The sequence below is a fragment of the Egretta garzetta genome, unplaced genomic scaffold (assembly GCF_000687185.1).
Source record: "Egretta garzetta isolate BGI_Z169 unplaced genomic scaffold, ASM68718v1 scaffold787, whole genome shotgun sequence".
NCBI lineage: Eukaryota > Metazoa > Chordata > Aves > Pelecaniformes > Ardeidae > Egretta > Egretta garzetta.
The window spans coordinates 661,071-675,250 of NW_009260266.1; the positions used below are offsets into that span (position 1 = coordinate 661,071).

A 14,180-nucleotide genomic window follows, 5' to 3' on the forward strand; every position below is an offset into this window, starting at 1 on the left:
ATTCCTGATGGATTCTCTTCAATGAAGTTGTTCAAGTGGGTTGGCAGAACAGGGTTGTGCTGTGCAATAGGCCTCAAAGGATTATTGACTTCTTGTAACATAGGTGGGGGGTGTTGTTCTGAAATCACAGCATCTACAGCAGGAGAATGTGGTCGGTGGGGAATTGGATTATTAAAAAAAGATTGGCTGGGGCCTGCCTGGTAAGCAGGGGAAAGCTGTGAAGGTTGTGGAGGCTGCTGATTCAAATGATTATGCTGCTGAACTACCTGGCTTTGCTGGGGTGGCATTTGGTTTTGTTGTTCAGGCAAATGATTTTGTTGTTGACTTAAAAGGTTTTGCTGCTGTTGCAGGGGATATGGCTGCCTTGGGATCTGTGACATGTGCTGGAAGTGGCGATTGGGAACTGCATACTGTGAGTGGGGTGGGGTGAGGTGTAGATTCAGCTGCCTGGGGTTAAGATTATCTTTGCGATGAAATTTAGCATTAGGATAACCAACACTGGAACGTGACTCTGGGCTCCTATTCTGGGAATTTGCTTCTAAGTCAACCTAGAAAAAGAGAATGAAAAAACTTTGAAAATTCACATTAAAAATCCCCAGCCAAACAAAAAACATCAATAATGAATAAATTCATGAAAAGAGGGAATATTAAAAAAAAAAAACAAAACCAACAAAAAAACCAAACCAAAAAACCACAACAAAACCAAACCCAAACAAGACAAACCCACCTGCTTGGATTCCACAGGTTTCTTCTCAGGTGTTCGAATTTTACTGATTTCAGGTCCAGCAGTGTTTTCACTTTTACCTAAAAACATTTAAGAAGTTAATTAGTTTCAGTGGCAAAACCATTATTTTGAGAGGTTTTTTCCAGACACAGGAGAATTTAGACTTCTTAGTATAGCATTTACAGCATCATAAACATTTAATATAATTTACCCAAATACCACTTTTCCTTTAACCTCTGCACTTTGTTCATTAATCATCACCAAGTAGTTCTTCCAACTTAATTGCAAAGAACATCAGCAATAGTTACCACCGGGCTGCAGAACAGAGACAGAGCAGTGATACCCTCAACAAACACCCACCCCGACCTGGATTACTTCCTCCTCTGAATCTCACAATATCTTAGTTATTCTATTTGTAATAGCAAATCACAGGTTATTTCCCCAACTCTGTGGATCCCTCGATTTCACTTAGAAGAAAAGAAAGAAAGAAAGAAAGAAAAATCCTTTTCACAATACCCTATTTAAAGTACAAACTCCCTCAAAACAAAATTAATTTGCAATGCAATTTTAACAACTAACCATTTCGACTTTGTTCATGTTGCTCCTTGTCTTGATGCTGAAGCTGCTGCTGTTGTCCTATGCTAACTGGTGAATGATGCCCCAGGCCATAAGGTATAGGAGACCCACGCCCATGTGCCTGTAACAGGTTCATATTATATGCCATAGCTGCTTGATGAGTAATGATTCGAGGGTCAACTGCAAACCTACCCTGATACCCCGTCCATGGTACCTATATAATTTAAAAAAAAAAAAAAAAAAAAAAAAAATGCAATCTGTTAAGGTACATTAAAGTAAGTAAAGTTGCAAGCACACTGCAATTACATCAGTAACAAGCGGTTTTCCATGCATCAGATGACCTGACACACTAACACACAACTACAGGTGCTGCTGGAAAGGGGGAGCAATAAGGGCAGGTCTAGCAAGGGGCAAAAAGCAAAGATTCTGGAGGACTACCCTGCGCAAAAAAACCATCCTTGTTTCAGTGGTTTCAAAACTTGGAGAGAAAAGACTGATGGATAAATTGTAATTTAATAAACTTCATATGAATCTCTTCCTTAAATAGAAGTGGGTGAAGTTCAAGAAAATAAAAAGCCCTTTCTCCTGGTAGTTAAGAGAGACATTGGCTATGTCTCAGGGTGGAAACAGAGAGAGAAGCCTCTAACCTGAGGAATTCTTTAGGGTCCTTTTACCACCCAGTGTTGTGATCTTGTAACAGAGAATGAGCGGGCATACCATACCTCTGCACCCACAAGACATTTAGTGAAGTTAACAGGACTATTGGTAGAATCAAGAGACTATCCACATGTTAAGAATGAGAGGGCCACTCCAAAGCGTCTATCCTACATGACGCATGTATTGCAGATCGTCTTCCTAAATATTTGAAGTAAAATCCACCTCCTGAAAGCATGTAAAAAAGTCAGAAATTTTTACAACATTTTAAATTTTATTCCTGAAAGGAACGCAAAGGAAGACAGCTCTGGATCAAATTAGTTCAATCTCGCCCTGTAGGGAATTTATTAAAAGGAGGAAAATGTATGAATAAGAGGAGAGCGCAAGGGAAGTAATCATCAACACTCAGGCTGACAAAGCATCCTTTACTGATGACAGCAGACAACCTCCTCGTGTTTTTACCTTGGATACGAAAGCTGCCTTAAACAAAGCAAAGAGATCATTTCATCTTACACGAACATAAACACATTTTACTTCAGTCCCTACGTGTTTTAAGCGTAACAACTTTGATGCAACTCTTTTTTTAAATTAGTATTTGCCCTTGAAATGTGCACTTTAAACTTTAGCTTTAGGCTACTATTGCACCTGTACAATCTCAAATCATCTCCAACAAGCTTCTTTTCAAAAGCAGCTGTCTCATTAGCACCTCAGTCTTCCCACTTAATTATTTTTAAAAATCCATCCTCAGGGAAGGTGAGCTCAAAATACTTATTTTTAATATATTTCTTTTGATTGGAAATACATAAAAATATATTAACCTTGGAACAATAAGACAGAACTTTTTAAGTCATCTTGGCTTGATATTAATATAATGTGAGCGAGCATGACAAAGATACAGCTGCTGGCCTTCTCACTGCATTTAAATTTATCCATCAAACGCAGATTTCTAGTAAGCTAGGAAAAAGGAAAATTCCTTGACCTAGCAGAAAGCCAATCTATAGCTGCCAGCTGATCTAAGACATAACACTGAAACTAGAGTTTCTACAGCAAGTCCCCTATACAGCATCCATAACCTAAATTGCAATAGAGGACTTCTATAATTATTAAAAAACAAGTGAACTGTATGCCAATGTTTAGCATTACGGATGGAGTTCAACACATCTGCCTGTGTGGGTTCCGTGTCCTTCCACGTCTTCAGGAGTGGCGTACAACACATGCACGTCACTCTACAACATTGCTTCTGCAGCCTTTGTTCTTTCCTCCCCATTCTCCTGGACTATGTGACTGTGGAGGTTAAAAATAAAGCAGAGACTGCTTCTTTAATTTGTGTAGGTTTTGGTGAGATAGTTTTATTTGTAATGCAAAATGCCATATGTAAATGTTGCCTAAAAGACCTGATTAGGGATCTTCATTGTGTTTTCAAATGTCATTAAGGAAAAGGATTGGAGAGTAAACTGGTTTGCTATGAGGTTCCGGAAGGGGAAAACATCCCATTATGCTTATTTTTCTTATCACTTCACTTCAGACACCTTGCACTGCAGACATCCAAAGCTAGTAATTTAAACTGTATGAAGCCAATAAAGAGAAACAAGCTCTGTCTGAATCACCTATGTCTCTCCAATGATTAAGAACTGGACTAGGCAATTAATTCAGATGCAGGTGTCTCAAGTCAGATGAGACAGATCCCACTGGTGTGCCTAAACCTAGAGCTGAGAAAATACACCACATTACTGAACATGAAATTGCTTTTAGGCTGCCTGGAGTTACTTATGTGAGCAATGGTTTTAAGTTCTCATTTTCTGGTGGTCCTCTGCACAGCCACTCCTAGAGCCAGCTAAGCCCACATATTTTAAGTGCTGAAAAAGCTTACAAAATATTCATTGATTTTGCCATTCATTTTTGTGCATACAGTAATTGAGGGACCAAAAAAACCCAACCCGAACAATAGAAAATGAATTCTTACAGGCAAAGGCACAGACATGACCATATTTCCTCCATAGACAGCAGGTACATATAGAATACTTGTCCCAGTGTGTGGATCTATCCTTTGAACAGGACTTGGAGATTTCCCCAGATTGGGGTGAGGTCCCAGAGGAGGAGGGGGAGGAGTATATGCTCGGATAGGATTTCCGATTAGAACAGAAGGATTGGGCTGAACTGAAAAGAAAGAAGAAGAAAAAAAAAAAAAAAAAAAAGATATATACATCCAAAAAAAGTATATACACAAAAAGAATACAAAGACTCTCTATTTCTTTCTTTTTTCATCTTAACAGCATGTATCTTTATGAAGTATGCGTGCAACTCTCTAACAGCATAGGTCTGATAAACTGAGAGAAAGCATTAATCAAATTCTGTATCCCATTTCAAAAATTTGAAGAAGCAGAAAGTAAGAGCCAAGATATAGAGAAACAGGTAGCTGGTAACTGCATTAATGAAAGAATGTCCCAAACCAATTAAATATGCTGACAGTCAGAGCAGCTATTAAACACTGTATCAAAAGTTAGAATCATGCTCCTTTCTTCAGCAGGGAAGACAAGCTTTAAATTAATGCTTTTTCAAATTAATAAGAAAATTACTAAGCTGTTGCATGGTACCTTCCAAAAGTATGATCAGCAATATGTGGATATATGACAGCACAACATAAGTTCAAAGTACATCATAAAACAGCACATGCAATATAATGTCCTAACTCTTACAGTGGTACAGTACTTAACATTATGAATTTCAAGCACAGCTATTTTTAAGAGGTCAACAACAATGCTGTGTTAAGGCTCTAAAGTCAGTGTGCACAACACCTATCAAGGGATAGCCTCGGAAATACCTAATGTCCACTTCACAGTCTATACCTGTTTCCTAAATGCACACAAGAAGTAAATGGCTTTCAAACAGAAAACAGGCCAGATACTCAATTTATGCCAAATTACTATGAACTTCACTGAAGCGAAATCAGCGTGAGCCCAGAGGAATTCCCTCAGTAACAGCAGAGGTACTTACCAATTCCATCAGGTGGGAAATGGTCATTCTGGTTATGATGATGGACCTTGCCCTTTGAAGGGAAAAGCAATAATAGTAATGCTTTGCATTCTTACATAAACCAAAGTTTTTTATTTCAAGTCAACATTACAATTGAATACCAAACAGAGTTTGAAAGAAGGTAGTTAGAAGTTAGTTGTATTCTTACACATTCAGCTGTCCAGTTCCATCACATGACTATGAATTCACAAAGTTGGACATTAAATACCACTAATTCAATTAACCAGTGGGTCATTACCAGTCCCTCTGGGGATACTCTCTCCAAGGCCTGTTTTCCAGATGCAAAGAGAGTTACAGCAAGCTAGTTCGAGTTTCCCTTCTCACCATTTTATTTCCCGCTGTCTCACTTCTTTTAGGAGCAGCACCCAGTACCAACGTAACCCTCGGTATTCCTCTTCTGTGGCAGCTCTTAGTGGAAGCATGATCCATTTTCTTCCCCAGGTTCCAGCTCAAGAACCTTGCAGACAAAGTAGCTGCCACCAGTTTTACTCAATTGCTCACCCATCCTCATTAGACATTGCCTCCCTACCCCATTTCATGCATCTGCTTCTGGACCCTGGCCCCTTAGTGACTGCTCCCCCAAAAGTACACCATAGTCAAGTCAGGAACCAGAGTACTCTGGGGAAACTGTTTTTCCTTGGCAAATTGTACATTAGAATAGGAGGTTATCCCTCCTACGTGCTCATGAGTTTACAGCATCAACTAAGTAGTTAATATTCATAAACCATGAGCACATATTCAAATGCCGGTATGCTCTTAAAGTCTTTTGCAGGATAGGAATACCTTCCTTAATCTGGACCTAAGTACATTCACAAATTTAGAATAAATCTAAAAACCCTTTGATGCTCCAAAACTCTTCTTGCCCAGGAGATAAGTCTAGGCAGTTTTCCAGCAGTCTGAGCAAATTAGTCAGGGTACAAAGACAGGTTGTTTGACAATGTTGACTCATGCATAAACCAGATTAAAGAACTGGTCTCTGAACGTTCCTCTCGTTTTAAAAATGAATTATTGAAAAATAAAATAATAATTGCTTTTCATCTCAGGACTTAAATAAAAGAAACCTGTTTATTCACTAAGGAGAGCAAAGATTCAATCTAAAAACGTAGGAGCTACATGCCTTAGTCACTCATGGTTAGTACAAGGCATCTCTGTATCTGCTATGCTGTCAGTTAGCATCAAGCTGTATGTGCAGCAGTATAACAAATCTCTGTTCTACCTACCATACTTTTCTATGTGCCATATTTTACAAACTGAAATAGCAAATAATTACATAAATTTGTAAGAGTAGCTCAGCCTGTAACAGTACCAGATTGATAAATAGAATTCAGTCACAGCCATTCGTAAGTTGGGGAAGGGAGGTGCTAGCTTTCTTTTGTCTTTTTCTTTTAATAGTTTTGATGGCTTAATGACTTTATAATAGTCTGTTATTAACTTAACCATTATCGTTTCTCAGAGATTTCCACATCAAGGTTCACTTCCCTACCCATCTACAAAATCCCTAAACCTACACTTTCACTGATGGCGCCTGAGAGCAGTGGAGCACAGTTTACACTCCGTTTCCTCTAAAAACTTGCTCCACCTTCGAGTACAAAAATCCACATTACATAAAGGCACTTAGAGGAAACTTGCAGGTGACTTCCGGCAGTTAACAGCCTCATCACTCCTAGGAACCCCCTTTAGTCAATAGAGAGGAGAAGAGAGTGTTCTCCAGAGACTTAATCAGACCTGCGGTCCTCGCTGACTGTATAAAATATCTGGGACAATGATGCATCCCAACTAAGTGCCTGAATCCAGGCTGAAAAGCTGGAGCGCAGGCAGCGAGCGGGAAGTAGGTAGAGTTGTAAAATTCAGAGCCTAATTTACTGTACGTTAACTACCCTGCAGGAAGCTCCAAGTTCTGAAAACTTTGTTTCCACATCATTGCGTTTAATAAAGGCTGTGCCTATCGAGTCCTGCGGCTCCTTCCGCACTTCCCCAGCCCCAGCCAAGCCCCACAGACGCAGATGAAGGTGGGTGCCCTCTCAGATGGGGCTGCCATGAAGCACACATGCTAGCCCACAGCTAGCCAGTTCCATATTAGCTGTTTGCTTCTCAGAGATAGGACTGAAACTTTTTTTCTTCTTGAACAAATAAACAGCGAAGAGGTTTTTTCATGTCCTTACATAAATCCAAGAGCAATTCTGCTGCATAAGAAGGTGGCATTTTTAAAAAAAATCACTTTTTGCTGCACGTGAAAAACAAGCCCTGAACTGCGCGGATGTCCATAAACTCACCACAAAACACCGCTTCGGAGGTTGTTCTCATTTTTTCGCTACAAAATACACCAGCACTAGTTTTTTAATCTTTCATCTTTTTTATGTTAAATATTGTACTTAGGAGGTCTAAAATAAGCAAAGCGAACCATCTGCTTTTAAAACGTGAGCAAAGGGAAATGCATCACTTATCACAGCCATTTTCTGTGTGTGTTTGTATTACCTGCTCGCTTTACTTCTGTTACTGCACATGCTAGCTGTCAGTTGTATTCAGAGGGAAAAATATTTCATTATAATTATGATATAGGTGGTTAAAACACTCGAAATCTTAAGCTGAAAATACATTGCTGGCGGTTTGAAATTGCCTCTTCTGATTTCTACAGCACAAGTGCTTAGTTTACTAACAAACTGGAAGAAAAATAAACAGAACAGTCTACTGACAAGACTCCCACTTTCCCCAACCCCCCTTTTATTTTTCATGTACTATACCTGCATTTTCAAACACTTTTCTTTCATTTTAGGAAACAAAAAGTATTAACAGAGATGTTCTATTACTAAAGAAAATGCGTTCAAGGCTGAAGCACTCGGGAAAACCAAGAGTGCAGCAATGACTTTTTAAAGACAATAATTTTTTAATTTACGCTTTTCTGTAAGCCTAGTGTTTTGACACATGACTAGGTGCTTTAGAAATCTGGTGTTTGTTTCAGAAAGCAATGCATCTTGACGAAGAAACCAAATGTTCTCACTTACAAGCTCTCTTTTGGGAAGGACTGCCAAAGGGAAGGCTTTCCTTTTTGTAACGTTAAAGTTAAAAAACCTGTCATAAAAATTTCATTTAAATGATACAGCCTGCAAACAAAAATGCAAAGCTATGGAAAATATGTACGTTTCTTCTTTCTTGTACATCAGAATTCATCACAAAGCTGACAACCTGCATTTTAGTTGCTTCTCTAAACACAATTAAATTATAACTCAAATGATTTTTGAAATAAACTACAAAGAACTATTAAAATAGAATTAATTACTAGTATATCACACACCCCCAAAAAAGCCCCAAAATCTAATGTTAATACCATCTTAAGGAAGCTATGTATTTTGATCACTTCTTTACCTGCTTTTATAAAACCAGCTGCTAAAACTACCGCTAAGTGGTAATTTCATCCCTCTGCCCTCTTGATGCTAATGAAATCTGGTCTTCTGAAGGACATTATCAGTGAGCTAATCTAGGGGATATACTGGTTTACAGCATATTTTGAATAAAAAAATCAAGCAATTATCTTACATAAGCCCCTGAATTTTAAGTGTGATTTTTAGATCAAACCAAATCACTTTTGGCTATTATTTTGCTGTTTCCTTATCCTCCTTGCCTCTGTCTATACCAACCTCTTGCTTCTTGGGGTACAGTCAGACCACAAGCTACTTGGGATAGGGATTGCCTCTTGTTCAGAGGGTTTAATTTGGCTTATCTAAACACTGAGGCCAAGATTTATGGTTGAAGTTCATCAGGGTCACTGCAACACAGCCAATGAACATGCCAGAGTGGCCTAAGGTATACATTTTAGTAAGGAAACAAGGCTTGGATGACCCCAAGCTATATTGCTAAATACTGTATTATAATACAAGTCGAGAGCTTTCACTTGAAAATGCTGAGGATCCCTCTGGAATTTGCATTCATATCTGATTGTGTTGATGCCGTCTTAAAACAAACAGTTCGTTCCATAAACCTGTTGTACCATTTCTCAAAAGGCACTTCTACATTCACTTCCACTTTCTGACAAAATTCATCATCAGTAAGACTTTACCTTTGGAGGTGACTGCTGCTGTTTGGTGGTATTTGCTGAATGCTGATGCCGAAGAGCTCGCGGGATAAACTCAGGAGCCAGTGGGTTCAACACATAAGTTTTCTTTAACTCCAAAGCTTCCAACTGAGCTTTGATCTGTTCAAATGTGATACCGTGGAGACTTTCATTCTCGTGACATAGGGCAATAAACCTTTCCCAAAATTTCCTATGGAAACAATTTTTAGAAACAATAAAAAGGAGTAAGACTCGATGGCTGTTGTTAAAATTAAAACAGATTAACATAACTGTGTGGCATTTTTATTTTTCCTGTATACTCATTTTAAACACCAAGCCAAGCCATCCAACCTGCAACCTGATCCACGCATCTGAACCCCACGGAATAATGCAAAGTCATTTACAATGGAAGTACAGGTCTGGCCATGCATATCAGATTACAGCACTGGGTGTTTATCACATTTAATATTAATGTCTGGACAGGTCTAACTTGGATTTTTTTTCCTAGAAAACCAAACAGAGTGAACACAATGCTTACAATTCTGGAAAGCATGTGATTTATGGAATTTATTAAAGCTCAAAGAGTTACAGGGATTATATAGCTTCTCAGTCCCAGAAGATGCCAAACAGATTCTATGAATTTAGGCAGGTCATTCAATTCCAGTGTCACAAATACCAAAGTTGAGATATACCCTCAAAATTACTCTTGTGAAACACTTCAGAGTCACGTGAAGATTAATATGTCAGGAGTATCTAGAGGGCCTTTGAGATCCTCTGGTGGAAAACAAATAAACCCATAATGTTATTGCATGTCAGATGTTTCTATAACATATAGAAGAAATTTCAAGCCAGAAAGACCACCATCAGATGACACGTGACTGTCTCAATGAAAATTCTGTATCCAACTTCTTGGAGGGCGGAGGGGTTATTTAAACCATGTAATAAAAGAACATTCTTACCTGTATCCTGCTTTCTCATGACATGTCTTTCTATTGCTTATTAAAAAACCCTTTACATTTTTAACATCCCCAGCAAGATCTATACAAAAATTTTACACTTACAGTGATTTTTTTTTTTTTTTTAACCTCAAAGGAACTTTTTGGGTGAAGTTACTTAAGCTTAAAAGATATTTAAATAAGGTCTGGAGATGTCACTAAAAAACCCAAACCTAATTGAGCTGTTCTCTTTCAAAAAAATCAAGAGTAATGAAAGTTATTGAAAAAGGGTATTAAAAAGACAATGATCTTAAAGGTGTGCTTGACTGTAACTCATTCCAGTTCCCCCTTCAATAAATACATTGGGCCTATAAGCAAACACTGTTATTTCCCCAAAACCTGTAAAACGAGAGATTGCTGCATACTGATTCTAACAGCAGTGACATTTTGCTGAGTAGCTGACTTTGTGGAAAAGAATAAATATCTTTTTTGCAAGAATACTGTAATGTTACTGAAGTATTTAAGAATTCAAAATAGTTTTCCCTAAAAGCCCATCTTCTGTTGTGATTTTATGCAGGCAAGAAATGCCCTTTTGAAATTCAGGATGCAAGATAGCTCTTTTTCTGCACTTTGCTGTAAGGCAAATTTATCTTGCAAGGTTTTAAGTGAGGATTAAAAACCAAAATGAAATACTTCACTGGGATGCTTTAATGATGGAACTCCCTCTGATTAATCAATTCAGTCACCAAACCTACTGCCAAGTACCACAAATCCACTGAGACCCATCCACTTTTGCTTCAAATGCCCTAAGCAGTCTCTCTACACATGGAACACTTGTACTGGGGTGTAGGAACAGAGAATAAAATACTGCTGTCTCTGTCTTACAGTGTGCTCTGGAATTTAAAGGGAGTGTCTGCCAAAACAGCCCTGTCTAGTCCGATTGTAACACACAGAAATGTAATGATTACCCTGGGCATACTTCACAAAGCTCTCTACAACTATCATTACAGAGTCTTGACTCATTTTGACAGGTATTAGAATATTTATAAAATTCAAGTACTCTTTAAACTTTTTTGCGATCTGTTTTTCCTAACGAAATGTCACTTCTTTCAGACTTCTATACTCCTGCTGTACTAAAAAAGAACCATCTTTCTAGCAGCACGCCTGAGCCCCTCCAGCACTATTTTCAAAGAGTGAATGTTCAATTATTCAGTGAAACAAGACAATGGTGTATTAAAGGGAAAGCTTGAGATACATCTTAATAAAGCTCCAATGCTCCTTCTTAATTTTTTTGTTGTTGTTGTTTTATAATTTTGAACAGCTATACATATATAAACAGCTTCTGGTCTTTGAAAGGCAAACTCAATCCCTAACTGCCAAGACTGTGACTTGCACGCCATGCTGACAGCCTATACTTTTGTTTTAGTAAGTTTTTGCATGCCCTATTTCAGGTATTTTGAAGGAGCCATGCTTGGAGAAACTACTGAAAACTGGGTCCCCTTTGGGTATCTAATTTAAAAGCTCAACACTCAGGCTTATGTGAAAATTCAAGAAGTTATCTTCCTCACTGTGACTTAGAGAGTAAGACACATGGTCATTCTCCAGCAAAAGCTGCATTTAGACAGATGGTTAGAGAACCAATAACAGTCCTAGGTGCTAACTAGGGATTAACTCACAGTCTTGACTTAGGTAACACTGCACATCGTGATCCCCAATGTAGGGAAGAGAAGCAAAATTTATCAACTCCGAGTAATTTGTGAACAAGCAGTAAGAGAAATCTCAGCCAGCACAGAATGGCAAACTTCACAGCTACGTCACGTATCTCTGCAGCGTAAGTTGATGAACTAGAGCCTGCACCAGCAGACTGGAACAGACACTCATCGTTTGTGGATCGAGTGCTCAGGAGGCACAGAGCTCTCTCTCATCAGTTAGTTACGTAAATCCGATCATGTCTAAAAAAACCAAGCAGGTAACGGGAAAAGTAAAACAAAACCACAACTGTTATTTCTCTTCTAATAAGTTATTAGCACTCTAGAGCAGATCATTATATTAAAGTATGGATATTCTTGATGTGTCCCCAGCAGATAAGCAGTTAAATTCAGCTTATATTTCATAAATGCAGTAAACAAAGGTCTGGCTTCCATTTGGGTTTTTCAATTCTAATCTTTGAAAACCACATCCATTTTCCATACAGTAGAAGAATATTGCTCAGGAAAGTAGAATACAACATAAATATAACAACTAATATGTATTTTTAGCTTTATTTTAATAATGTAGTCAGTGCAGTGTTTCCTCTCTTCGAGAAACAAGCCTCGGGGTTTATCTCTGATCATCTCAACATTTCAGCTCTTCCATCGAAAAAGAAACCTTTGAAGATCAAGAACTTGCTATCCTTAATATCAGTGTTTACATCTCTTAGTATTTTTCACATTTCCTCATTTGGGTCTATAAAAAGTAAATTCACTCCAATCTTAATGATTTTTTTCCTAGTGTCATGAAGACATATAAAAGCATAAATAATGGTTTTCATGTCTTCTACCTTCATACAACTGCCATAATATTAAACTTTAGAATACTACATTGCATCACAATTTTTAACTTCAAATTGTTTATTACTTTTATTTATATATAAAATTGTAACAGGGATACAAAAAAAAAAACCCGCTAGAAAATAAAATGAAGAATCTCCAGTTGTAACTGTCAAGTAAAAATTAGAGCAATTATAAATACATTAAAAGACAATTTATCAATGACCAGGTGGTAGATAAGAAGGTAAAACCAGAATAAAACAAAAACAACAAAAAAAGCCAGACTTGTCCACCTGTAGAGGATATGAAAATGCTCTGCCTCTCATCTGTAGTGGTTTTCTTCACTATTACTGGAAAAAAAAAAAAAAAAAAAAAAAAAAAAGTCCCCTCTCTTCCTTGTCAGTAGGACTTAGGAATGAAGGGACAGAGCGGCCCTGGCACACCTGCGTGCTTCCAGGTCCAGAGAAGACTTGGTAGATGGCATCGCAAGAATTACTGCGGCACGGACCGACATTGCTCAGTCTACACAGGGCTACAACTGCCTGCTCTGCCCCAGGAGTGAGCTTCAGCAGCACGCTTTGGACAAGCTGAAACCATGCCTGCAGATACAAGCCTCTGCAGGAGTTGGGGACACAACTAATGTTTTACCACCTTTATGGTATTTCTCTGTATAGAAATGTGAAGAATTTCATTATGCAATTATTTTAAGGGTTTAAATGCAGTGTGCCTTATTCGGCACCTAAAAGAACATCCATCATTTTACTAAATCCACCAGTCATAGATAAACACGTTTTCTAGTATCCTTAGCCCTGATTAACTAAGGAACATGTATAAAGTACCTGCATCTTCCAATGGAACATAAAGCAATAGGATCTCCCACCACAGCTACCAAGGATTGTGCTCTTGTAATGGCAGTGTTGAGAAGTTTGTAATTAGACAGAAAACCATAATCCAAATCTTCTGTTGAATCCTCCAGTAACTGCTCTTTCCTTTTAATGGGTGTTTGCTTATGTTTGCATGTATGCCGTGTTCGTACTGTGCTGAGAAACAAAACTCTAAACTGTTTTCCTAAAATGAAACAAAAAACAAATGTCTGAGATAATTGTAGTCATTTCTGCTAGTAACACAATCAGACCACTGCACTTGCCAGCCAGATTTCACACCTAGATATTCTGAAGAACTGATAGCTACCTTCACATGAAGAGCTTTATGCAAGAATAATAAGATTTAAAAATTTTAAAAGATGCACTATAAATAGCATATTCTATTACAAGAGTATTTCCTCTTTAAAAAACTTATTTTTCATCTTGATATTAAACCCTCCAGAACTTTCTGAAATGCTGATTATCTTTACAATGTTGCCAGTCAGCCAATAACAAATCTTGGATTTATTTGTTCTACCTTAAAAAAAAAAAAAAAAAAAGTTCTGGACATTCTTGTTTCGTATTTAAAAATGTCTCAAATATAGGAGTATCTACCATGAAAAAATAGAACACACTACTCACTGTCACTCAGTTACTTTATTATCTTCCTTTGTTTATTAGTGACTAAAAGTGCAACCTAGCAACAGGCTATGCCTACAGAAAATTCTTGTTATCAATGTGACTCCAGGAACAAATACCTAAATTTGTGGACCTGTTTTTACAGTCTATTCCACAAATGCAAAAATCAGTAAAACATTT

At 37.8% G+C, this 14,180-nt stretch overlaps 1 protein-coding gene across 1 annotated transcript in view; it reads right to left on the reverse strand.

The window, feature by feature from the left end:
* The window catches only part of HELZ (helicase with zinc finger), an 89,887-nt gene that overhangs the window by 10,159 nt on the left and 65,548 nt on the right, over positions 1–14,180 (reverse strand). The window contains exons 22-28 of the mRNA XM_035897709.1: positions 13,338–13,566; positions 9,042–9,246; positions 4,949–5,000; positions 3,918–4,111; positions 1,304–1,514; positions 728–804; positions 1–548 (exon numbers count right to left, since the gene is read on the reverse strand). The exon at positions 1–548 is cut by the window's left edge and continues 17 nt beyond it. Coding sequence (XP_035753602.1) covers positions 1–548; positions 728–804; positions 1,304–1,514; positions 3,918–4,111; positions 4,949–5,000; positions 9,042–9,246; positions 13,338–13,566 — 1,516 coding nt within the window. The remainder of the gene's footprint in view (positions 549–727; positions 805–1,303; positions 1,515–3,917; positions 4,112–4,948; positions 5,001–9,041; positions 9,247–13,337; positions 13,567–14,180) is intronic.